General features: G+C 47.8%; 1 protein-coding gene across 4 annotated transcripts; it reads left to right on the top strand.

The window, feature by feature from the left end:
* Positions 1-3,988: 3,988 nt before the first annotated feature.
* On the top strand, positions 3,989-27,523 carry TMEM219 (transmembrane protein 219). 4 transcript variants are annotated; one of them, XM_088457479.1, is made up of 7 exons: positions 9,168-9,199; positions 11,128-11,175; positions 11,280-11,483; positions 11,568-11,793; positions 12,393-12,531; positions 21,806-21,944; positions 26,904-27,523. In XM_088457479.1, the coding sequence occupies exons 2-7, from the start codon at positions 11,143-11,145 to the stop codon at positions 27,039-27,041; spliced, it is 879 nt and encodes a 292-aa protein (XP_088313605.1). In that variant the 5' UTR covers positions 9,168-9,199; positions 11,128-11,142; the 3' UTR covers positions 27,042-27,523. The 4 variants fall into 4 exon arrangements, with proteins under 4 accessions (XP_088313607.1, XP_088313606.1, XP_088313608.1 ...); XM_088457481.1 differs by lacking the exons at positions 9,168-9,199; positions 11,128-11,175 and adding an exon at positions 3,989-4,035; XM_088457480.1 differs by lacking the exons at positions 9,168-9,199; positions 11,128-11,175 and adding an exon at positions 8,930-9,013.
* The last annotated feature ends 407 nt before the right edge of the window (positions 27,524-27,930 follow it).

Here is a 27,930-nt window from a genome sequence, read left to right as displayed (position 1 = left end):
CTTCTGTCTCCTGGAAGTTCCTTTTTGTCTTGCGTTTACCATCCACATTGTGAGAGACATTGGACTTAAATGACGTCCCTTTGGTAAGATAGGCAGCCATCTTTTAAACCTACTGATGACTGCGCAATGTGTCCAGAGAGAATGGTGAATTATAGTTGTAGCTGCAATAAGACTTCAATACACGCTATAGTCTCATTATAGTTATAATGCACATTATTGCTGTTCTACAATAAAACCGATTACACGATCGCACTAGGGGGTTAGTTCATTTAGGCAGGAGGTGGGCGAGTCACCGTTGGAATTGCTGAGAGATTGTGACAATCTCGCCCCCAATTTGTGGGTTTTTGTACGCAGCCCTACAAAAAATCCATGAGTCCGGTGGTGCTGCGTTTGCTGGCACAGCTAGGTCTTGCCTGAATGAATTGACCCGTAAGTGTGATGCTTAGATGAAAAACAAATCTGACTTATAAAACATTTGCCTGCAAAGAGAAAGTTGCCCTAAAACAAAGGACATTTATTAGGTTTTAATGTGTTTTTTCTAGGGCTGTGCAGGCTCGGATAGGTTTGAGTTTGCACGCCGAGTTCGGATTTTTCCCGATCTTGCATGGATGAACATCATCATTCCTGGACGTTTTTTGGAGGGGAAAATCTGAACTCTGCGTGCAAACTCAAACCTATCCGAGCCTGCACATCCCTAATTTTTTCGTAGCTAATATCATCTGCAAAATCATTCAGGTAAAGCTGCCAGTTATAGCCGAGAGCGCTCGCTAATCCTGTGTAAGTTCATATTCCCCCAGAGTACCTGCAAGTACTTGTTCCATTCTCTGCTGCCTTATGCATGAAATACAGCACTTTTGACTACTGTTTACAACACTCCTCCTCCTCTCCTGTGGGTATACTGCTATTGTAGCATTTAGAAAGAGGTTAGTTGAGGCTCCCACAACCCACCCACCCCATTCCTGGTTTATTGGAACAGACCCTGGCAGGGCGGCAGCCTTTATCGCTCTGGAGGAATGTGTGAGCCTCCTCCTGACATCTGCAGAGGTTATTCTTTCCTTATGTGCTAAACATGACGCTGTGGAAATAACCTACACATATGCTCTCCTGTAACTAGTATCACTGTAAGTGGTGAGTTATGAGGCGGAGGTGAGAAGGGCAACTGGATTTTTTTTTTTCGTTTATCACAAAACTCATTGATTTCTGCTATTCCCATAGTGATTCCTGTGCGACTGCCAGACCTCAGAGTTGTGTAGCGGGTTTATAAATCCCAACGAATCTTTAAAAGTTACAATATGGCAGCTTCCTAGCGCACGGTTTTCTGGCACAACGTGCGGGAGGTGTTGGCTGCTGCGTACATGGTATTCTCTAGGGCAGGGGTCTTCAACCTTGGCCCTCCAGCTGTTGTGGAACTACACATCCCAGCATGCACTGCCATAGTTTTAGCATGCTGTTATATCAAAAAGGTGGCAGTGCATGCTGGGATGTGTAGTTCCACAGCAGCTGGAGGGCCAAGGTTGAAGACCCCTGCTCTAGGGGGTAAACATTGGATGCTTATAACCCATGCTTTTAGGCCAGAATTAATGAACACATGCATTCACTACACTAGTCCATAAATTGCCACAATTGAGATGTCAGCCTTTGGCACAGAACGACATGTGACAGTCACAGATGGAGGTGTAACGATTCTTCTACAAACAAAATAAGTGGTGTTCCTGGAGAAGGTCTCTTCCCTTGTACAGCTCATATCCTGTCCTGGCCCTTTGTAAAGCACAATACAGGGGTCTATTTACTAAACAGTGTTAGAAGTGATAAGGTACCAGCCAATCAGCTCCCAACTGTCATTTTTCAAACACAGCCTGTGAGATGACAGCTGGGAGCTGATTGGCTGGCACCTTATCACTTTTCACTTCTAACACTGCTTAGTAAATAGACCCCACAGAGAGAGTGATAGCAAAGGGGGACTTGTATGAAAACTGGTGCAGGTTGAATGACTTGCTATTACACATCGGTCTCCAGCATGGCGACCCTCACGGCACGTGTAGGTGATGGCCATCTTGTTCCTGTGCACCAGTTCTCCTATATGTCCCCCAGTGACGTGGATAACAATATGGTCAATGGCAGCCGTTTCCAAACGCTGTCCTTAAGGCACCCGAACAGTCCAGGTTTTAAGGATAAATCCGTGCTTGTGCATAGATGGTATGAGCAAACTGACTGAGGTACTAATTACATCACCTGTGCATAAGTATGGATATCCTGAAAACCTGGACTGTTGTGGTGCCTTGAGGACTGAGTTTTGGAACCTCTGGTATATGGTGTTGTCATTTTCCCATATATACATGTGTAATGTAAATGATTCGCACATTGGATGAGGTTTGAGTCCGAGATGTAATATCTTCTCGCTATGAATTACAGCATGTGTTCTATGTGCACCAGATTTACATAACCCCTCTCACCCCACTTTCCTGTGTGTATGTATATATCGATATCACACAGTATATTTTTATGTATTCATTGATTGGGCCCATCACGTGGAGGATTTAATGGCAATAAGTACGTCCCAGGTACTTGTTGCTGGAAATAATTGTAGAGGAGGCTTTGGTTTCCCTATAGAGCTGTCTCCCTGGTAGTTGCCTACAATTATAATCCTAACACCCCATACATTCCTGTAGGAAATGAGGCAGGAAGCCCCTGCTCCAGGACTTCCTGTTCTCCTTTTGTTGGGGAATAAACATCTGAAATTCCAGCCAAACTGGAGAACAAGGTGCCGGATCGGCGCGGCGTCCGGTGCAATTGGGCACTCCGTCTTACAGCATGTTCCACAAAGTGTTAAACAGAAATACTAGTAGCAATCAGTGTTCCTTAGTGCAAGTAGCTCGTCTACTAAATGACACATTACAGCAACCCGGTTCCTGTTTCTATGGGAACTGCAGCCACTTGGCCTCCCTATAGCTGAGATTCGGCTGCAGAACGCTGGCAGGTTAACGGTTAATATAGTGGTTATTACCATTTTGTACATAGCATGCTGGCTGCGTGCACCTCGAGTTCACACAAGTGTCAGCTCACTGGGTCCATTCTGCTGTACGTTTGGCTGATGGGCTGGAAGGGTACCTGATGTATTACTTGTATCAATGATGAGATGAACGGTTCGATTTTACTAAGTTATGTTCTGATCGCAAAAACGACATCCTATTGGCTATCCGGCTCTGGCGTTTTTGGGATAGCTAATAAGGAAAATCCGGACTTGGCTAATTTGACGGAAAAAAACCAGCTGGCTAATGGGGCCCATCCATCAGCGATGGATTCCCGCGATGCTGCAACCCAGGATCGCAGAAATCCAACCTGTTGGATTTTGACGATCGCGATCAAAAAGTTATCGTGATCGTCAAATTGGGAGCATTTAACATGTAATATTTCAGCGATCCTGCGACTGATCGCTCAACATCGATGTTGGCTGGCCGGAGTTTCTGATCGTGTAGCAGGATCGTGGTAAAACCTGTCAAATGTATGGGCACTTTTTAGACAGCCCTTCCGTTCATTGGCAACTACTGGCATGAGACGCTATGAGGTAACTGTGCCTCGTGCCTCAGTGCAGATGTTGGTGCTTGAATAAACTGCCGACTTGCGAATACTTTGTACCCCAAACAAAATGAGCGCCATCGTTACGAGTGCACTTTAATTACCCATAGGCCCAAGCTTTTGTGATATTTGGCCTGGAGATAACGTGCAATGTAGATACATTTAATGTATGTGTTACTATTGTATCGAGTGCTAAAGTATCATCATATAAGAGGGTTTGCTACATTGTATGTCATTGTGTTATTTTCATGTAGAAAACCACCGATTTACCAGTTTAGCCTGTTGACAATTTGGTTTATTTTTCATGTTTTTTCTTGTTTTTTGTGTTTCTCGTAACTACACGGCTACATGTAATAAACAGGTTTTGCAATCGTTTCAACATCAGATGACATCTTCATTCAGGCTGGGTTATTATCAGGGAAGAAATCGGAAAGACAACCAAGACCGTCAAACCGGGAGGTATTTATGTGTGAGGGGGAAATGAATGGGGCAATTCCATTCTAGCCGATGTGCCTCAGGAAATGTCCATGAAAGTACTGCACAGCGATATATCTTTTCTTTTTCTTGCACCCCATAGAGATAAGCAAAGATTCCTTACTGCTATAGGCAGTAATGTGATGTCTGGAAGCACTTTGCCAAGAATTTAATTGGCAGCAGCGCACATTGCTTATACATGAACATCGGGGGTGCAAAGTTAAATGAGCGATGTTGGGGTTGGGATGTACCACTGATGTAACGGCACATCGTTCCGAATTGTATTGCCCCCCTGCCAGGGTTTTAGTATATATTTCCAAAGGGATGGCTGAATGCAGAGATAAACTAATAACAGGCAATAAAAGAACTATTATAAAACAAATGCCAATACTTTGTCCTGTGTTCCAGTTCTCTGTAAATCCCTTCCTACCTCTGCTTCTGATAGTGTATAATAATCTGTTAGTTGTGGTTCCCGACTATGTTTCCCAGAAAATGTTCCCTTTTTCCTAATCTGTCTGTGTTAGTGCTGACACCTTACCAGGAGGTCATGCTTTTTGGATTATGGAGTTTGCTGTGGTGCATGTTAGGGGGTGAGTAACTTACTAGCACACAGGCAAAGCATCATAAATCGTGGAGTATAAAGGTGTGTTTACATGAGGTCTTTCACAATGTAGCCGTATTCTCAGCTTTTACCAATTATTGTGCAATATTAATGACCTAGCATTGAACGATCTGATGTGCTAGGCGGCACTAGTGAGTACAATCACCACACGTCCTCTTACACGGCAGAAGTAGTCCGTGCACAGTGGCTGAGGTGTTCCTAGCCTGAGAGATTATTTCCACACCATGTAAATCACAGCGTAGGTTACTGTGCCTGGAGTAATGGGAGAGTCGGAGGATAATGGAAGAATGAAGTAGACACTTTGCGGCAGTTTCAATTAGCTCCGTATTGTGAATCCGTGCATATTGCGTGATATTTATGCTAAAAATATCAGGAGGGCTTGCTCAAGTTACTGGTATCCTGCAGCTTTTGTGCCTTCATTCTGTGGTGTACAATCTGGACCTGATTCAGAGCCGCTCGCTCTGAATCAGGGCGGCCGCTTTGTTTTAAAAAACCTGGCCTCCTGGCCGCTCGCTAAGCTGTGGGTGACCACCCACAGCTTTAGCGAGCGTCCAGGCGATGGTCGCAACCATCGGACTTGCAACGAGACCCTTTTGGTTAGGGTCTCGTCTACCGCAAGCCCCAGTGAGCTTCCGGCTCGCTCACTACTGACATCACTCGTGACAGCTGCCCCGTTTGTAGCGAGTCCCGAAGGGAGAGAATTTCTCGCTCTGGGGCTTGCGTGCGCAATGCCCCACCATCGACCCGCTTGCGAGCGTGTCTGAATCAGGCCCTCTATGTGAAATGGGATGTTGTTGTTGGGATGCCAGAGCCGAAATCTCAACACCAGGCAGAATCCCGGCACCAGCATCCAAATGGTAAGTGTTGGGGATAGGGTGAGGGTTAGGCACTAGGGGGAGGGATAGGGTTACGCTGCGGCAGGGGAGGGAGGGTTAGACTTAAGGTGCCTATTAGGCAACCTGAAAGACTGAACGTCCAGCGTTCTTTTGCCCTTCTGCTCCACGGGAGGTTTCTGTCCTCAGCTTAGGACACCTGCGGTACGGTTTTGACCCAACCTGGGTTTTCAGACATGGTTCCAACCCAGGTCAGACACCATTTACACAGCACCATCGATCTGTGTTATTCTCGGGTCTGCCCTGCTAAACTTGTGAGATCATAAAAAGTGGAAGGTGACTGCTCCACAACCGCCAATCAGCTCATTTTAGGCATGACCCAGGTCGGATAACCCGGGTTGCGCCAATTACACAGCACCATTACCCAGGTCCAACCCTGGTAGCTACATGGGTTGGATTGCCAGGTCACTTGACCCGGGTTATTTTTCAGGGACCCTTTTACACTGAGCTGCGACCCGGGTATACCCAGCAATAACCCAGGTTTTTTGCTCTGGTGTAAAAGGGGTATAAAAGTATTTTTTTTAATGGACTCTTTCATAGGCCTCCCAGGATACCCTCATTAGGTAGATAAATTTTCATTTACTTGTCTGGAAAAGTTTTTGAACTTTATAACAACATGTATCCACCATTGTGTTTGGGGCGCCAGGAACATATGCTTTTAAGCTTGGATGATGATGGAGTTTTTTCTATTGAATAAAATACTTACCATTTGGATTTAATAACCATCATCTGTTGTTCCTGAGGATCGTTGTATTAATCAAAGATACCATGATAGGAGGAATATACATATGTCTTGTGGGTATGGTACGCTTGCTGAAAAAGATGCCTTTATACACCTGTTTACATCTATTGCCCATGTTAAATTTGAGGTCCAGACTTTTCGCCTCCTTCACCTGTTTTCCAGGCGGAAAAGTATCTTGCGCATGCCCGCTATTACCCGTATTCAATTCCAAAGTAGGCAAAATCGGGAACCGGCGAAAAAATACGGGAATTTTCGGGAAATAATTGTAGGACCCCCCCTAAAGATGTCCAGACCTGGGGGATCACTATGGATACCCCCCGTTTTTGCCTGCAGAAGAAAGTCGGGTTTTTAAATAGTCGTGGCAGGTGTTTTTTTTTCCCCCCGACATTGAAGAAGTGATGCAGAAGAGCACTTATCTTTTTTTTTTTTTTTCATTTGTAAAAGTGGTCCCATCAAATTTGGGGTACCTGAAAATGGGTACTAGCATATTTGTAAGTCCCTAAACTAATTTCTTTAACATTCTGCAAAAATGCACCTGCTGCTAATAGCTTATTCTAGAAAACACCTGCCACATACTTACAGAATACCCCTGAACCTATTTCGCTATTTTTAAACTGTTACCCTATTTTTTTTTTTCTCCCAAAAATTTTAAAGTAAGTTTTTTTGGGTGTCGCAATTTTTTTTTAACTTTTTTTTGCACATTTCGTTTTAAGGGTCCATTCCCAAGGGTGCAGGCAATTTTTTTTAAGCCTACACCCCTAAACCCCAATTCTGCATTTTTTTTGCGCCAGCTAAAGTTTGGCAAAAAATTATCCCCGTTTTTTAACACTGACTTTTCGCATCGGCAAAAAGTCAATGTAATTGAATATGGGGATATTTCAAATAGGCGAAAATGACGTCATCGGTGATAAACTAAAGCTGATTCCGACATTTCGCCTCAAATTGAATACGGGCATATGCTAGAGTGAGTGGGGTACGCCCCTCTTTATAACTCTATTGCATCGTGCGGTGGGATTAACATTATTATTAACGTACACTGTACCACACTTAAAGGTGTGTTTCATTTTGAGTACTTCTCGCATTTATCTCACGGTTTGCTCTTATCTCGGTGGTGTGGTATTAAAATAGTATCTATTTACCCACACTCACTGGAACGAGTATTTATTTATTTTTTTTTAAATTATTATTTTTGTTTTTTTATATCCATCGACGTCTGGGAGGGAAAAAAAGAACCCTTGGAAATGAAAGACCACTCCGGGCCCAAGGAATTACATTATCCTACCAGAATCAATATATCTGATTTCATATACCTTCATTGAGAAGCGCCTTCATCTGAGTCCCACCTTTGTTTGCATCTTTCTAGTAGTGGGGTGTTGGGTGACACCCAGGTGCTCATGGAAGAGGAATGCATCCATTTGCGCAGGAGTTTTAATTCCCTTTTTTTTTTTTTTCTTTGCTAGTTTTATAAGTATTTATATACAACAGGGGTGAGGAACCTTTTTTCTGCCGAGGGCCATTTTGAGATATTGAGAGATAATAAATATATATATATATATATATATATATATGTATATAATTATTTGTGGGCCCTTGTGCAGGCCACGACCCTCCGTGTGACATCACATGGGGGAGGGGGCCACAATCGCCCGTGATTACAGCAATAACCAGAGCATCCTGAGGATGCTCCGGGGAGCTGTAGGGGCAGTGCTATGACTGTACGAAGCATCCTAAGGCCGCTCCAGGTGGCACTGCTGCATAGATTCTGGCTGCAGGGTGCCATACTAGGCTCCCTGCTAGCTAGAGGAGGCTAACAGAAAAAAAGCTCATAGGGTCATTCCAAATGATTCCAGGGGCCTTATACGGCGCCCGGGCCTGAGGTTCCCCATCCCTGATATACAATTAGTAAAATATTGTGAAAAATAAAGACTACTCTTATCTGCAAGTTGAAAAATCCCTTGTCCATCAATGCTGCATCAGCATAATGTCCCACCTCAGGACCCCGTTCTCTGCTCTTCATAGAAAGCGACGTGACAAGTGAACCGTCTGTAATTGGTGCATATTCATATTTTCCTTATATAAACACCTGGGAATACATTATTACTCACCAGGAGCTGTGCACCTTTTAGCACTGCACTTTATCTTGACATTTTTACATTAACATTAGGACTTTCAAAAAGTTATTACCAAGAATGGTGGGGACAACTAAAAAAAAAAAAGTTATGTAGTAGAGACTCATAATGAATTGTAATTATGGGGCAGGCAGATGTATTTATGTATGAATGTATGTATTTATGTATGAATGTATGTATTATGTATGAATTTAGAGTAAAAATAAATAAAATTTCGTCCCCACCCCAAACACACAGAGTTAGTGATGATCAATGCTTAAACACTCTGTAAAGTGGTGCAGATCCAAAAATAATGATACAGTCAGCAGCACATAACACATACTTCAGCCAGGGCTGTAGTCACACAAAGCACTGTGTGCGTGGACTGGAGACCAGCAAAATGGCGGCGCCCGCGTGTGGCGACACCTGGGCAGGGGCAGAGGCTCGCACTCGCAGCGGTGGCCAGTTTCCATGGAAACACGTAGGCGATTCCCGCTGCCGCCACCGCCGCCGCCATTTTGTGAGCGGGCAGATCCGGCTTAGCAAGCAGCAGCAGCAACCGCTGCGCAGGCGCCGTGAGAGCTCACCGGCCTGACGGGTATGGACGTTGTGACCGTAATAGGGAGCGGATGCATCATGGGGGATCATGCGGGGGCTCTGTGAACTACCACTCCCAGAATGCACCGCGTGCTGTATACGTTATCTGTACAATGAATGGCCTTATGTCTTATGGTGACAGGGGGGGATGTCAGGGCAGCCATTGCAGTGAGCTTGTATAGGAGAGGTAGGCAAGCTGTAGTTCACCACTGATGGCTATATATGTGTATATATATATATATATATATATATATATATACACACATATACATATATATATATATATATATATATATATGTAGAAGAATATATATATATATATATATATATATATATATATAATCTCATTGGCCCAATTGCATATTAAAATCCCACCCTATGGTATGATTGGGTTAGGGGCGCTGTGTCCCGGCGATGCCCGGATTGTGACGCCATTGGAACGCTGTCAGCGGCACCCTACCGTGGGCTGATTTCTCCCCTAGGCCCACTTGCGGTAGCCTCAATGTGCGCATTTCAATATTCACCCCGGTGGGGCTGCCAATTAAAATGTGCCATTTAGTTCGCAGCACCGCGGTGGTGCATATTTAAAACGCGCACGTCGGGGCTACCGTCAGAAAATGGCGAATGTTCCCCCCGTCAAGTTCAGGAAATGTTGTATTTTCGGAGCTTGATGGATTTAGGGTCCCATAGTAGTGTATGGGGACAGCGAGCCAGAGCGGGGGGCTGACAAGTAAGCAGGAGATATCCATGATATCCCCTGCCTTACCTATATAATGAATGCCGCGCAGAACTCAATGTATACAAAAGTAGGTGACAGTGGCTGCGTACTGTACACAGATGATCGACCGCCCACATAGAAGTCCCTACTCGGACAGAGAAACTGCACCTGCCAAAGGGACACCGCTGCAAGTGTCAGTGGTGCGACCGACGGCGGTTGTCTAAGGACGCACCAATTGGTATTACTGCGTGTACAGACGCTGACAGTTGAGCGTCTTTGTCCTTGCATGTGACACACGTATGTACACAAGGAAATAGTTTGTATCAACAGCTGCATTTAAGTCACAGACGGGCGACCGCTAATAGACGCAGTTGCGGGCGTTTCTGCATCCACCTCTGAACTAGGCCGTAAGTCGGCTCCACTTTTTATCAGTATCCCGCACTGTGTCTGTCATATTACAGTTTGCGGTTTGCAGACATTTCCCTCCCTACTCACGTTCTTATCGCTCTCTGTTTGCCAAACATCGAGTCATAGGTCTTGATGACCAGGGCATAAGGGCCAATAGATAGCTGTTGCTAGGTTAGCTCCACCTCTTTAACAGTCCCGATCGGGGGATCCGTTGCTCCGTTGCGGTGGTTACTGTTCATGATTCTCTCATTGGTGGCAGAAATGACTGTAAGGATCTAGGGCAGTGGTTCCCATACTGTGCGCCATGGCACCCTAGGGGGTCTTGAGGACACTTGCAGGGGTGCCTCAGGTTGGTGGTCCAGCACCAAATCAATTATTCATGGTCAATATAATGTAGATATGTAGACAAACAGAAGCTCAAACCTGTCCAACACCACATAACTGAACCTAAGGATGACGGGTAAGCACAATATACTTCACTTTATTACTTTACTACATTTTATTCTGAATTTCTCAATAACAAACATCTGGCTTAGGGGTGCCATGAAAACAATGCTGATACTCTAGGGCGCCGTGGTTCAAAAAAGTTTGGGAACCTCTGATCTAGGGAAAGATACATTCAAGAAAGGGGGTTTCAAATGAAGTGGGTGGAAATGTTGAGGATTAATGGGCACACAGAAACCCTCTGGTGCACAGGCCTTACTGCTGATGTGCATTAAAGCGTTCACCTCTGTGCAATACTATGTTGTGGACTGGACCAATATTAATGAGCGAGCAGCTTATTAACTCAGAAGGGACCGGTGTCTGAGGACTATCCGCCGTGTGGGCTGAATAGCCTGCGCAGCTGCCTGTGTATCTCACTGGTGTCACGGATTCCCAGTACAGCCCACAAAATGGCCGCCTCCTCCGTTAAATATTGAGCAACCGGAGAAATGAATTGGGGTTTGTGTACCAGGTGCCACGAGATCATTTCAATGTGTATTGTACAGGTGGCAGTCACAGAGATGACGACCAGAGGCGGCTTCTCCACTCCCTGGGTTGGTACGAGAGGGATTTACCGCTAAACCTCTTTATCCGCCATCGTGCCTGTAACGCAGGATTATTTACCAGTAACTGGGCTTTATTTTCTGTAACTATGCAGGTGTCGTGGCTGCGGCTGACCACCCTCACCGGCGGCTCGCGTGACATCACCATGAGCTTTTGCCAGACGTGTCGGGGCATCCGCTTCTCTGCGCTACGGAACCCCCCAGTGGCGACTTTCTTCCTGTGTCTCGTGATCCTGGGAATTACGTTACTCTGTCTCGGAGCATACATCGAAACGCATCCAGTGAAGGACTTGTCCCAGGTACAGGAACAGCAGTGAATGAATGGAAGGTAAAAGGCCTATCTGGTGCACAGCCCTAAATATCAATTTCCTCCCCTGTGTCAGGACTGGGACGGTTTTCTCAGAACCCTCAGCTTAAAGAAGATCTGTCCCCAGGGTAACATGACCAGACAGTCGGCCTCCCCTGATCTGTCCGTAGATTCGGCATTGCTTCCCGATCATCTCAGCAATGTCTCCGTCCTGGCCAGCATTACACTGACGCCGTGGGAACTGGCGGTCAATCGCTCTGGTCTGCAGATATCCACCACAGGCAGTCAGCTTGGGATGAGAGGTCAGTCTGGGGGATGGCTTATCCGTATCTGTCTGCTCCTTCCTGCTCATTGGTGTTGTTATTTTATGTCCTATGTAAGAATGTGCTGGAAAACGTTTAGTATTTCCATATGATGCAACCCATAGCAGCCAATCAGATGCTAGCTCTAATCTCTCTGGTGTAGTCTAGAAATTGACGAGTACGTCTCACTACAGCGCCTCTTTGGTGCGCCAGGTGTCCTACATGGCAGGTAGAACATGTCATCTTATTACCACCTTCCTCTCACTGAGAATTTGGGGTGCATGGTCACAGGCGTTTGTTGTGTCCATGGTCTGTTTGGTGATTGGCAGGCTTCCTTCTGGGCCGTGTAACGTGTTTCCTTATAAAGCCCTTGAGGGAGGGGGGTTATCAGGACGTGAGGGAGAAGGCGGCACACACGTGACATAATGCATAGTGTATCACACAATCCCTGTACATGTCTGCATTCCTCAGCTCCCTTGCTGGGAAACCGGTGAATGTAGAAGGTCCCCGGTGCAGATTACACAGGCCCGGCGTCTCTGCAGCTGCCGCCGCGTCACATATCTCCTGCTCCTGTTGACATACTGTATCTGTTTCCACAGGTCCCAGCGCAGAGGCCCATCTGTTGGTGAGCGTGACCTCCGGCGGGCGGTCGGTGCAGTGTAATAACAGCGGCGCAGAGTGCTCAGTGAAGTACTGTGTTACAGTTCTCGGCCCACAGTCCCTTCTGCCTCAGAGTAGGTGAGATATAGACCCCTCACAGCATGCCATTCATCTGAGTATAAGTAGAGATCCGCAAGGAACCACATGCTTCCCTCCCACAGCTGGATGTATGATTCCCCCCATACACGCCCGAACAATCACTCTACTTCTGTAATAATACAGTGCCTCCGCCTGACAGCTAGGAGCATCCTCTGTACAGTCACTATTATTGCCAACACACTATCACACCGCCTGACAGCTAGTAGCATCCTCTGTACAGTCACTATTATTACCGACACACTATCACACCACCTGACAGCTAGTAGCATCCTCTGTACAGTCACTATTATTACCGACACACTATCACACCGCCTGACAGCTAGTAGCATCCTCTGTACAGTCACTATTATTACCGACACACTATCACACCGCCTGACAGCTAGTAGCATCCTCTGTACAGTCACTATTATTACCGACACACACTATCACACCGCCTGACAGCTAGGAGCATCCTCTGTACTGTCACTATTATTACCGACACACTATCACACCGCCTGACAGCTAGGAGCATCCTCTGTACAGTCACTATTATTACCGACACACTATCACACCGCCTGACAGCTAGGAGCATCCTCTGTACAGTCACTATTATTACCGACACACACTATCACACCGCCTGACAGCTAGGAGCATCCTCTGTACAGTCACTATTACCACCGACACACTATCACACCGCCTGACAGCTAGTAGCATCCTCTGTACAGTCACTATTACCACCGACACACTATCACACCGCCTGACAGCTAGTAGCATCCTCTGTACAGTCACTATTATTACCAACACACTATCACACCACCTGACAGCTAGTAGCATCCTCTGTACAGTCACTATTATTACCGACACACTATCACACCGCCTGACAGCTAGTAGCATCCTCTGTACAGTCACTATTATTACCAACACACTATCACACCGCCTGACAGCTAGTAGCATCCTCTGTACAGTCACTATTATTACCGACACACTATCACACCGCCTGACAGCTAGTAGCATCCTCTGTACAGTCACTATTATTACCGACACACACTATGACACCGCCTGACAGCTAGGAGCATCCTCTGTACAGTCACTATTATTACCGACACACACTATGACACCGCCTGACAGCTAGGAGCATCGTCTGTACAGTCACTATTATTACCGACACACACTATCACACGCCTGACAGCTAGTAGCATCCTCTGTACAGTCACTATTATTACCGACACACTATCACACCGCCTGACAGCTAGGAGCATCGTCTGTACAGTCACTATTATTACCGACACACACTATCACACCGCCTGACAGCTAGTAGCATCCTCTGTACAGTCACTATTATTACCGACACACACTATCACACCGCCTGACAGCTAGGAGCATCCTCTGTACAGTCACTATTATTACCGACACACTATCACACCGCCTGACAGCTAGGAGCATCCTCTGTACAGTCACTATTATTACCGACACACACTATCACACCGCCTGACAGCTAGGAGCATCCTCTGTACAGTCACTATTATTACCGACACACACTATCACACCGCCTGACAGCTAGGAGCATCCTCTGTACTGTCACTATTATTACCGACACACACTATCACACCGCCTGACAGCTAGTAGAATCCTCTGTACAGTCACTATTATTACCAACACACTATCACACCGCCTGACAGCTAGTAGCATCCTCTGTACAGTCACTATTATTACCGACACACACTATGACACCGCCTGACAGATAGGAGCATCGTCTGTACAGTCACTATTATTACCGACACACACTATCACACCGCCTGACAGCTAGGAGCATCGTCTGTACAGTCACTATTATTACCGACACACACTATCACGCGCCTGACAGCCAGGAGCATCCTCTGTACACTCACTATTATTACCGACACACACTATCACACCGCCTGACAGCTAGTAGCATCCTCTGTACAGTCACTATTATTACCGACACACTATCACACCGCCTGACAGCTAGGAGCATCCTCTGTACAGTCACTATTACCACCGACACACTATCACACCGCCTGACAGCTAGGAGCATCCTCTGTACAGTCACTATTACCACCGACACACTATCACACCACCTGACAGCTAGGAGCATCCTCTGTACAGTCACTATTATTACCGACACACACTATCACACCGCCTGACAGCTAGGAGCATCCTCTGTACAGTCACTATTACCACCGACACACTATCACACCGCCTGACAGCTAGGAGCATCCTCTGTACAGTCACTATTATTACCGACACACTATCACACCGCCTGACAGCTAGGAGCATCCTCTGTACAGTCACTATTATTTCCGACACACTATCACACTGCCTGACAGCTAGGAGCATCCTCTGTACAGTCACTATTATTACCGACACACACTATCACACCGCCTGACAGCTAGGAGCATCCTCTGTACAGTCACTATTATTACCAACACACTATCACACCGCCTGACAGCTAGGAGCATCCTCTATACAGTCACTATTACCACCGACACACTATGACACCGCCTGACAGATAGGAGCATCGTCTGTACAGTCACTATTATTACCGACACACACTATGACACCGCCTGACAGCTAGGAGCATCGTCTGTACAGTCACTATTATTACCGACACACACTATGACACCGCCTGACAGCCAGGAGCATCCTCTGTACAGTCACTATTATTACCGACACACTATCACACCGCCTGACAGCTAGTAGCATCCTCTGTACAGTCACTATTATTTCCGACACACTATCACACCGCCTGACAGCTAGGAGCATCCTCTGTACAGTCACTATTATTACCGACACACACTATCACACCGCCTGACAGCTAGGAGCATCCTCTGTACAGTCACTATTATTACCGACACACTATCACACCGCCTGACAGCTAGGAGCATCCTCTGTACAGTCACTATTACCACCGACACACTATCACACTGCCTGACAGCTAGGAGCATCCTCTGTACAGTCACTATTATTACCGACACACTATCACACCGCCTGACAGCTAGGAGCATCCTCTGTACAGTCACTATTATTAACGACACACATTATCACACCGCCTGACAGCTAGGAGCATCCTCTGTACAGTCACTATTATTACCGACACACTATCACACCGCCTGACAGCTAGTAGCATCCTCTGTACAGTCACTATTATTACCAACACACTATCACACCGCCTGACAGCTAGGAGCATCCTCTGTACTGTCACTATTATTACCGACACACACTATCACACCGCCTGACAGCTAGTAGCATCCTCTGTACAGTCACTATTATTACCGACACACACTATCACACCGCCTGACAGCTAGGAGCATCCTCTGTACAGTCACTATTATTACCGACACACTATCACACCGCCTGACAGCTAGTAGCATCCTCTGTACAGTCACTATTACCACCGACACACGATCACACCACCTGACAGCTAGTAGCATCCTCTGTACAGTCACTATTATTACCAACACACTATCACACCGCCTGACAGCTAGGAGCATCCTCTGTACTGTCACTATTATTACCGACACACACTATCACACCGCCTGACAGCTAGGAGCATCCTCTGTACAGTCACTATTATTACCGACACACACTATCACACCGCCTGACAGCTAGGAGCATCCTCTGTACAGTCACTATTATTACCGACACACTATCACACCGCCTGACAGCTAGTAGCATCCTCTGTACAGTCACTATTACCACCGACACACGATCACACCGCCTGACAGCTAGTAGCATCCTCTGTACAGTCACTATTATTACCGACACACTATCACACCGCCTGACAGCTAGGAGCATCCTCTGTACAGTCACTATTACCACCGACACACAATCACACCGCCTGACAGCTAGGAGCATCCTCTGTACAGTCACTTTTATTACCGACACACTATCACACGCCTGACAGCTAGGAGCATCCTCTGTACAGTCACTATTATTACCGACACACAATCACACCACCTGACAGCTAGTAGCATCCTCTGTACAGTCACTATTTCCACCGACACACTGTCACACCGCCTGACAGCTAGGAGCATCCTCTGTACAGTCACTATTATTACCGACACACTATCACACCGCCTGACAGCTAGTAGCATCCTCTGTACAGTCACTATTATTAACGACACACACTATCACACCGCCTGACAGCTAGGAGCATCCTCTGTACAGTCACTATTACCACCGACACACACTATCACACCGCATGACAGCTAGGAGCATCCTCTGTACAGTCACTATTATTACCGACACACTATCACACCGCCTGACAGCTAGGAGCATCCTCTGTACAGTCACTATTACCACCGACACACGATCACACCGCCTGACAGCTAGTAGCATCCTCTGTACAGTCACTATTATTACCGAGACACTATCACACCGCCTGACAGCTAGGAGCATCCTCTGTACAGTCACTATTATTACCGACACACACTATCACACGCCTGACAGCTAGGAGCATCGTCTGTACAGTCACTATTACCACCGACACACTATCACACGCCTGACAGCTAGGAGCATCCTCTGTACAGTCACTATTATTACCGACACACTATCACACCGCCTGACAGCTAGGAGCATCCTCTGTACAGTCACTATTATTACCGACACACTATCACACCGCCTGACAGCTAGGAGCATCCTCTATACAGTCACTATTATTACCGACACACTATCACACCGCCTGACAGCTAGGAGCATCTTCTGTACAGTCACTATTATTACCGGCACACTATCACACCGCCTGACAGCTAGTATCATCCTCTGTACAGTCACTATTATTACCGACACACACTATCACACGCCTGACAGCTAGGAGCATCCTCTGTACAGTCACTATTATTACCGACACACTATCACACCGCCTGACAGCTAGTAGCATCCTCTGTACAGTCACTATTATTACCGACACACACTATCACACCGCCTGACAGCTAGGAGCATCCTCTGTACAGTCACTATTATTACCAACACACTATCACACCGCCTGACAGCTAGGAGCATCCTCTGTACAGTCACTATTATTACCGACACACGATCACACTGCCTGACAGCTAGTAGCATCCTCTGTACAGTCACTATTACCACCGACACACACTATCACACCGCCTGACAGCTAGGAGCATCCTCTATACAGTCACTATTATTACCGACACACACTATCACACCGCCTGACAGCTAGTAGCATCCTCTGTACAGTCACTATTATTACCGACACACACTATCACACCGCCTGACAGCTAGGAGCATCCTCTGTACAGTCACTATTATTACCGACACACACTATCACACCGCCTGACAGCTAGGAGCATCCTCTGTACAGTCACTATTATTACCGACACACACTATCACACCGCTTGACAGCTAGGAGCATCCTCTGTACAGTCACTATTATTACCGACACACACTATCACACCGCCTGACAGCTAGGAGCATCCTCTGTACTGTCACTATTACCACCGACACACACTATCACACCGCCTGACAGCTAGTAGCATCCTCTGTACAGTCACTATTACCACCGACACACTATCACACCGCCTGACAGCTAGTAGCATCCTCTGTACAGTCACTATTATTACCGACACACAATCACACTGCCTGACAGCTAGGAGCATCCTCTGTACAGTCACTATTATTACCAACACACTATCACACCGCCTGACAGCTAGGAGCATCCTCTATACAGTCACTATTATTACCGACACACACTATCTCACCGCCTGACAGCTAGGAGCATCCTCTGTACAGTCACTATTATTACCGACACACGATCACACTGCCTGACAGCTAGTAGCATCCTCTGTACAGTCACTATTACCACCGACACACTATAACACCGCCTGACAGCTAGGAGCATCCTCTATACAGTCACTATTATTACCGACACACACTATCACACCGCCTGCCAGCTAGGAGCATCCTCTATACAGTCACTATTACCACCGACACACTATCACACCGCCTGACAGCTAGGAGCATCCTCTATACAGTCACTATTATTACCGACACACACTATCACACCGCCTGACAGCTAGTAGCATCCTCTGTACAGTCACTATTATTACCGACACACACTATCACACCGCCTGAGACAGTGAGACGTCATTTAGTCTTTAATATCTTTGTCAGTTGCTAAAGCTCTACGTTATTGTTACCTGTATGCTTATCCTACCTCCACAACAAAGCAGCTTACAGACAGACGCTATACTACCATGGCTTATAGACAGTCAGTATACCGCCACAACTGACAGACAGTCAGTATACCACCACAGCTGACAGACAGTCACTATACCTCCACAGTTGACAGACAGTCACTATACCGCCGCAGCTGACAGACAGACACTATACCACCACAGCTGACAGTCACTATACCACCACAGCTGACAGACAGTCACTATACTGCCACAGCTGACAGACAGTCTCTATACCGCCACAGCTGACAGACAGTCGCTATACCACCACAACTGACAGACAGTCACTATACCACCGCAGCTGACAGACAGTCACTATACCACCACAGCTGACAGACAGTCGCTATACCGCCACAGCTGACAGACAGTCACTATACCGCCACAGCTGACAGACAGTCACTATACCATCACAGCTGACAGACAGACAGTCGCTATACCGCCACAGCTGACCGACAGACAGTTTTTATGGTGCCACAGCTGACAGACAGTTGCTATACCACCACAGCTGACAGGCAGTCGCTATACCGCCAAGGCTAATAGACAGTCACTATACCGCCACAGCTGACAGACAGTCGCTATAACGCCACAGCTGACAGACATTCATTATACTGCCACAGCTGACAGACAGTCACTATACCACCACAGCTGACAGACAGTCGCTATACCGCCAAGGCTAATAGACAGTCACTATACCGCCACAGCTGACAGACAGTCACTATACCGCCACAGCTGACAGACAGTCGCTATACTGCCACAGTCGCTATACCGCCAAGGCTAATAGACAGTCACTATACCGCCACAGCTGACAGACAGTCGCTATATCGCCACAGCTGAAAGACAGTCGCTATACCGCCACAGCTGACAGACAGTCGCTATACCGCCACAGCTGACAGACAGTCGCTATACCGCCACAGCTGACAGAAAGACAGTCGCTATACCGCCACAGCTGACAGACAGTCGCTGTACCGCCACAGCTGACAGACAGACGCTATACCGCCACAGCTGACAGTCGCTATAGCGCCACAGCTGACAGACAGTCACTATACCGCCACAGCTGACAGACAGTCACTATAGTGCCACAGCTGACAGACAGACAGTCACTATACTGCCACAGCTGACAGACAGTTGCTATACCGCCACAGCTGACAGGCAGTCGCTATACCGCCACAGCTGACAGACAGTCACTATACCACCACAGCTGACAGGCAGTCACTATACCGCCACAGCTGACAATCGCTATACCACCACAGCTGACAGACTGGCAGTCACTATACCGCCACAGCTGACAGACAGACAGTTACTATAGCGCCACAGCTGACAGACAGACAGTTACTATAGCGCAACAGCTGACAGACAGGCAGTCACTATACCACCACAGCTGACAGGCAGTCGCTATACCACCACAGCTGACAGGCAGTCGCTATACCGCCACAGCTGACAGACAGTCGCTATACCGCCACAGCTAACAGACTAACAGTCTCTATACCGCCACAGCTGACAGGCAGTCACTATACCGCCACAGCTGACAGGCAGTCACTATACCACCACAGCTGACAGACTGGCAGTCACTATACCGCCACAGCTGACAGACAGACAGTTACTATAGCGCCACAGCTGACAGACAGACAGTTACTATACCGCCAAAGCTGACAGACAGTCGCTATACCGCCACAGCTGACAGGCAGTCACTATACCACCACAGCTGACAGACTGGCAGTCACTATACCGCCACAGCTGACACACAGACAGTTACTATAGCGCCACAGCTGACAGACAGACAGTTACTATACCGCCAAAGCTGACAGACAGTCGCTATACCGCCACAGCTGACAGGCAGTCGCTATACCGCCACAGCTGACAGACAGTCGCTATACCGCCACAGCTGACAGACTAACAGTCTCTATACCGCCACAGCTGACAGACACACAGTTGTTATAGCGCCACAGCTGACAGACAGACAGTCGCTATACCGCCACAGCAGACAGACAGACATTCGCTATACCGCCACAGCTGACAGACTTACAGTCGCTATACCACCACAGCTGACAGACAGACAGTCGCTATACCACCACAGCTGACAGACAGACAGTCGCTATACCGCCACAGCTGACAGACAGACAGTTACTATAGCGCCACAGCTGACAGACAGACAGTCACTTTTCCACCACAGCTGACAAGCAGTCGCTATACCGCCACAGCTGACAGGCAGTCGCTATACCGCCACAGCTGACAGACAGTCGCTATAGTGCCACAGCTGACAGACAGTCGCTATACCGCCACAGCTGACAGACTTACAGTCGCTATACCACCACAGCTGACAGACAGACAGTCACTATACCACCACAGCTGACAGACAGACAGTCGCTATACCGCCACAGCTGACAGACAGACAGTTACTATAGCGCCACAGCTGACAGACAGACAGTCACTTTTCCACCACAGCTGACAAGCAGTCGCTATACCGCCACAGCTGACAGGCAGTCGCTATACCGCCACAGCTGACAGACAGTCGCTATAGCGCCACAGCTGACAGACATTCGCTATACCGCCACAGCTGACAGACTTACAGTCGCTATACCACCACAGCTGACAGACAGACAGTCGCTATACCACCACAGCTGACAGACAGACAGTCGCTATACCGCCACAGCTGACAGACAGACAGTTACTATAGCGCCACAGCTGACAGACAGGCAGTCACTTTTCCACCACAGCTGACAAGCAGTCGCTATACCGCCACAGCTGACAGGCAGTCGCTATACCGCCACAGCTGACAGACAGTCGCTATAGCGCCACAGCTGACAGACAGTCGCTATACCGCCACAGCTGACAGGCAGTCGCTATACCGCCACAGCTGACAAACAGTCGCTATACTGCCACAGCTGACAGACAGACAGTCGCTATACCGCCACAGCTGACAGACAGGCAGTCACTATACCACCACAGCTGACAGACACCACTGCAGTTGAAGCCATGATTTAAATAAACACCAACTGCCGGAGCCACCACCATCCCGTCCCAACCACAAACATCCACATTGACCTGGTATTTGCTGCCTGCAGGTCCTCACCAAAGTGTCCTGTGAGTAATGGCGGTGAGCAACTACTATGGCCCCTGTACGGGGTAGGAGCAGGACATGACATCACCTGTTACAGTATTGTGTATGATGGAGACTCAGAGCTGCAGAACATAATATCCCAGGTAAGACCAACAGAAACCTCCACAGTCCACCGGGACTGAGCAATGACCTACATGAAAGCCCCGTTTCTGATCCATCTGTCATCTCACCAGTTGCTCCAGTTTATTCTGCCATCACCAAAACTGACCCCCTTCCCCAGTGATCAGAAATCTGCAGTCACACCCTTGGCATCTCCTACAGTGCCTTGCAAAAGTATTCACCCCCCTTGGCTTTTTACCTTTTTTGTTACTTTACAACCTGTAATTTTTTGAATTTATTTTTATCTGAATTTTATATGATGGATCTGCACAAAATAGTCTAATTTGGTGAGGAGAAAAGAAAAAAAAATATATAAAATATAATCTTTAGAAATAAAATTCTGAAAATTGCATGTGCATATGTAATTACACCATTTACTTTGAAGGTCCCTAAAAGTTCTGGTGCAACCAATTACCTTCAGAAGTCACATAATTAGTGAGATGAAGCCCAGCTGTGTGACATCTAAGTGTCACATGATCTGTCAGTATAAACGCACCTTTTCTCATAGGCCCCAGAGGCTGCAACACCACTAAGCAAGAGGCATCACACCATGAAGACCAAGGGGCTCTCCAAACAAGTCACAGGGACAAAGTTGTTGAGAAGTACAATTCTGGGCTGGGTTATAAAAAAATATCCAAATCTTTGATGATCCCCCGGAGCACCATCAAATCCACCATCATCAAATGGAAAGAACATGGTACCACAACAAACCTGCCAAGAGAGGGCCGCCCACTAAAACTCGCAGACCGGGCATTAATCAGAGAGGCAGCACAGAGACCAAAGGTAACCCTGAAGGAGCTGGTGTATCTGTGCATGTGACCATAATAAGCCGTACACTCCATAGAGCTGGGCTTTATGGAAGAGTGGCCAGGAAAAAGCCATTACTTAGTGATAAAAAAAAAAAGACATGATTTGAGTTTGCCAAAAGGCATGTGGGCGACTCCCCAAATGTGTGGAAGAAGGTGCTCTGGTCAGATGAGACTAAGGCCCTCATTCAGAGCCGTACGCTCTGAGCAGAGCGCACGCTCTGAATGAGGGCCGCCCTCCATAATTATTGAGCGTCCTCCTGGACGCTCGTATAGCTGTGGGTCACCACCCACAGCCCTTACGAGCGTGCAGTTTGATGGCCGCGATGGTCTTGACCATCGCGACCATCGCCACTGCGAGCCGGAGCCTGCGGTTGAGTTTATCAACCGCAAGGCCCGGAGTGATTTTGGCTCTATCAGAGCCAAAATCACTCCCACTGACATCACTAGTGATGTCAGTGGGCCGGCTTCTGACGGTAGGCGTTCCCTTGGGAACGCCCCCGTCAGGGAGGCACGCCCACCAAAGGGGGCGTGCTGTCAATCAACATCGACAGCACGCCCCCTTTGATCAGACACAACGAGCGAAGGAAAGTCCTTCGCTCGTCGCGTCTGGCGCATGCGCACGACGGAGCTCCCGCCGTCGTGCGCATGCGCAGTGCACAACATCGACCCACTTGCGAGCGGACAGCCGCTTGCGAGTGGGTCTGAATCAGGCCCTAAAATTTAACTTTTCGGCACCAAGGAAAACGCTATGTCTGGCGGAAACCCAACACATCCCATCACCCCAAGATCACCATCCCCACAGTGAAACATGGTGGTGGCAGCATCATGATGTGGGGATGTTTTTCAGCAGCATGGACTAGGAAACTGATTTGAGTCGAGGGAAAGATGGATGGGGCTAAATACAAGGATATTCTTGAGCAAAACCTGTGTCAGTCTGCCTGTGATTTGAGACTGGGACGGAGGTTCACCTTCCAGCAGGACAATGACCGGAAGCATACTGCTAAAGTAACACTCCAGTGGTTTAAGGGGAAACATTTAAATGTGTTGGAAGGGCCTAGTCACAGCCCAGATCTCAATCCAATTGAGAATCTGTGGTCAGACTAGAAGATTGCTGTTCACAAGCGGAAACCATCCAACATGAAGGAGCTGGAGCAGTTTTGCCTCGAGGAATGGGCAAAAGTCCCATGGGCAAGATGTGGCAATCTCAAAGAGACTTATCCAAAGCAGCTTGCAGCTGTAATTGCCGCAAAAGGTGGCTCGACAAAGTACTGACTTAAGGGGGGTGAATAGTTATGCACGCTGGCGTTTTCTGTTATGTTGTCCTAAATGTTGTTTGATTCACATTATAAAAAAAACACAACTGCACAGTTGTAGGCATGTTCTGTAAATGAAATGATGCACACCCTCACACAATCCATTTTACTTCCAGGTTGTGAGGAAACAAAACATGAAAAATGCAAAGGGGGATGAATACTTTTGCAAGGCACTGTATGTTCCTGAGGTGCAGGCCTCCAAAATGAGCGGTAATGCAGGAGGGATGGCGACTCACCTGGGATGCCATCCTCTTCTTCTCTGCTACCCAAGGAGATGAACGGAAGTCAGTTTTGCGGGCAGATTTATGTGTCCGAGCCGAGCACACTGAACTTTGGGCCTGATTCAGAGCCGAACGCTCTGATCAGAGTGCTCGCTCTGAATCAGGGCCCTCCTCCATGAAGATGGAGCGGCCTCCTGGCCGCTCGCATAGCTGTGGGTGACCACCCACAGCATATGCGAGCGTCCATGATGATGGTCGCGATGGTCTTGACCATTGCGACCATCGGGCTTGCGACGGAGACCCTGCGGTAGGGTCTCGCTGCCGCGAGCCCTGGAGTGATTTTGGCTTTATCAGAGCCAAAATCACTCCCACTGACATCATTACTGTTGTCAGTGGGGCCGGCTTCAGACAGTAGGCGTTCCCATGGGAACGCCTCCGTCTGGCAGGCACGCCCCCGGCACGCCCACCAAAGGGGGCGTGCTGTCAATCAACATCGACAGCACGCCCCCTTTATTGCGAGACCCGGAGCAATGGAGAGCCCGTCGCTCGCCGGGTCTCGCGCATGCGCACGACGGAGCTCCCTCCGTCGTGCGCATGCGCAGTGGGGGAACATCGACCCGCTTGCGAGCATCCTGCGCTCGCGAGCGGGTCTGAATGACCCCCTTTGAGCGATCCAGAATCTCAGCCGAGCATCTGGGCGCGCGCACATAGGATAAGTGTGAGCAAGCGCAGAGGTCTGTGTCATTTCACACAGATCTCTGGCACCGGATGGATTTGGGGGGGTGATCACAGATATATGCATGCGGACGGAGATTTAAAGTACGGGCGGAAAGATCTGACCATCATTGGCTGAAACGGCAGTTTGTGGAAGGCAAATGGGTGGTCATCGTGCAGGCGCATGGATCAGATCTGTGTCGTTGGCAGGTAGCCTATCGTCATTTGCTTGTTTGGAATGTGCGGGCGGCAATAAGACGCCTGTTTCTGACTGTAGCCGGTAAGTTCAAACGACCAATGGGAGGTGTTGCAAACAAGTAAGCTTTTTATTCCAGAGTTGAAAAGGCAGAGCCAGTGTAATGGCTTCTTACCTAAGGCACATACAGGGCCTGATTCAGAGCTGGACGCTATTTGCGCTCGCTCGGTCAGAAAAAGGGGCCGGCTATTTAAATTGAGCGCTCGCTCTTTGCAGTCTGAGCAAAGGAAACATGCGCTCGCAATTTTGTAAAGACGCCCCCTGGCCACTCGCATCCTACGTCATCTCCGCTATTTATTAGATTAATCGAGTACATCGAAAGGCATCTGAACTGCTCGCAGTGCTTGTGGTAGGTTTATCCTACCGCAATTATGCGAACAGTTCAGGGTAAGAGACAAGCAAGTGACGTGGTCGATGACGCTGCTTTGTTAATTATGCACACCCTTAAAACGCCCGTTTTGACCGTTTGGCACGGCTGCGTTCGGATCTCCACTCCCCGTTTTCAAGCACCTTCCCCTGTTACCACCCACAAACGCCTCATCCTGTCACTCAAATTAGCAGACACTCGCTATTTGGCGAGCGTTCGATTTCCGAACGCACTGACTGGTTGGCGCATGCGCATTACGACCCATACGCATGCACAGTTGTGCGAACATCGCTCGGAGTGAACGAGCGGCCGCTTACGAGCGGCTCTGAATCAGGCCCTCAGTTCAGGAACAAAAAAATCAGCTTACATGAGACAGCAGTTCAAACGAGCAGAGTATTCACAGCAGTCGTGGTTCAGATTGTCCAGCATAGAGAGAGCTGCTGAAGGTGCAGCCTCTCCCTCACATTACCCCAGACTGACTAAACTTACCAGGGTTTTATACCTCAGCTGGTTTACATTGAGGTAAGGGAGGACTACAGGGAGGTTACCCCTTTCCTCAGAACGTGGGAGAGACCCACTCTGTCATGCTGACGGATCTTGATGATGATGATGGCTGCTGAATGTGCAAGGACTGAGGCGCCCACTTTTAGCGCCCGCGTACCAATTGGGCTGGTGGAAGTGTCGTCTGTGCACGCAATGGTGGATTGTTCCGAATCACCGGCGGGTGTTGCAGCGTGCACGGGCATTGAAAGTGGGCGTCTCAGGGGTTACACATTTCGGGTCACGCTGGTACACTAGGCGAGGGCTGAAACTAGCATTTGCCTATCATTGCCGCTGCAGCGACTGCGATGAAACCTCTGAGTGGAGCATAAAGCTGGGTTACAACGTAGGATGACAGTACTGGCAGACGCCATTTGATATTTTTGTATAGTGTATTGACAGGCCCGAAAGGCAATAATTGGGGAGGGGCAAGGTGATGTACCCAGCTCCACACCTATTATCTGAGCATGTGCCCAGTGCACCCACTGTAGTATTGCCAGTGACAGAGTGATATATGTTGATTCAGTACCCTCTGACCACCCTGTCTTCTCTCTCTCCCCTCTCCCGCTCTCTCCCCCCTCCCTGCCTCTCTCTCTCCTCCCTCTGTCTCTTCCACCCTCTCTCTCTCCCTCTCTCACCCCGCCTCTCTTCCACCCTATCTCCCTCACTATCTCCCATCCTCTCCCCCCATCTCTCTATCTCTTTCTCCCTCTCTCTTCCCAGGAGGAGCGGTCCTTGTGCTTTCACCGCTTGCTGCTTACTGCAGTCTGCCTAATCTTCCTCGGCGTCGTCCTGTGTATACTCAGCTCTTACTGGTACCGTCCCCCCAAAGCGGACAAGTGGACTCCTGCAGAACTGTGAGAGGGTCTCATCTGCCACAGTGCAATAAAATGGACAAAATTCAAGTGCTGTATCTCCTCTTTTCTTAGTCAGCCTCTCACAGTGTCTCATGTTGATGGAATTTATAGGTAAATGTAACGTCAGAACTGCATTCATTAAAAAGCACTAGAAACTGAAAACTTGAGAGAAGTACAAAAAAAACGTTATTAAATCATATACAATTGGTATACATTATATACTGTCAAATGAGACAAAGATACAGAATCGACAGCCAGAGAATAGTAACATAGAGCCAAATATTACTGTATTGTATACACATACGTGGAGTCTGGGGATCATCCTTACTGTATACACATATGTGGCATCTGGAGATCATCCTTACTGTATACACATATGTGACATCTGGAGATCATCCTTACTGTATACACATATGTGGCATCTGGAGATCATCCTTACTGTATACACATACGTGGCATCTGACGATCATCCTTACTGTATACACATACATGGCATCTGGGGATCATCCTTACTGTATACACATATGTGTCATCTGGGGATCATCCTTACTGTATACACATATGTGGCATCTGGGGATCATCCTTACTATATACACATATGTGGCATCTGGGGATCATCCTTACTGTATAGACATATGTGGCATCTGGGGATCATCCTTACTGTATACACATATGTGGCATCTGGGGATCATCCTTACTGTATACACATATGTGGCATCTGGAGATCATCCTTACTGTATACACATATGTGGCATCTGGAGATCATCCTTACTGTATACACATACGTGTCATATGGAGATCATCCTTACTGTATACACATACGTGTCATATGGAGATCATCCTTACTGTATACACATACGAGGCATCTGGAGATCATCCTTACTGTATACACA

The sequence above is a fragment of the Taudactylus pleione genome, unplaced genomic scaffold (assembly GCF_031769625.1).
Source record: "Taudactylus pleione unplaced genomic scaffold, aTauple2 ptg000762l, whole genome shotgun sequence".
NCBI classification, from domain to species: Eukaryota; Metazoa; Chordata; class Amphibia; order Anura; family Myobatrachidae; genus Taudactylus; species Taudactylus pleione.
This window is presented reverse-complemented; position numbering and strand designations above follow the sequence as displayed.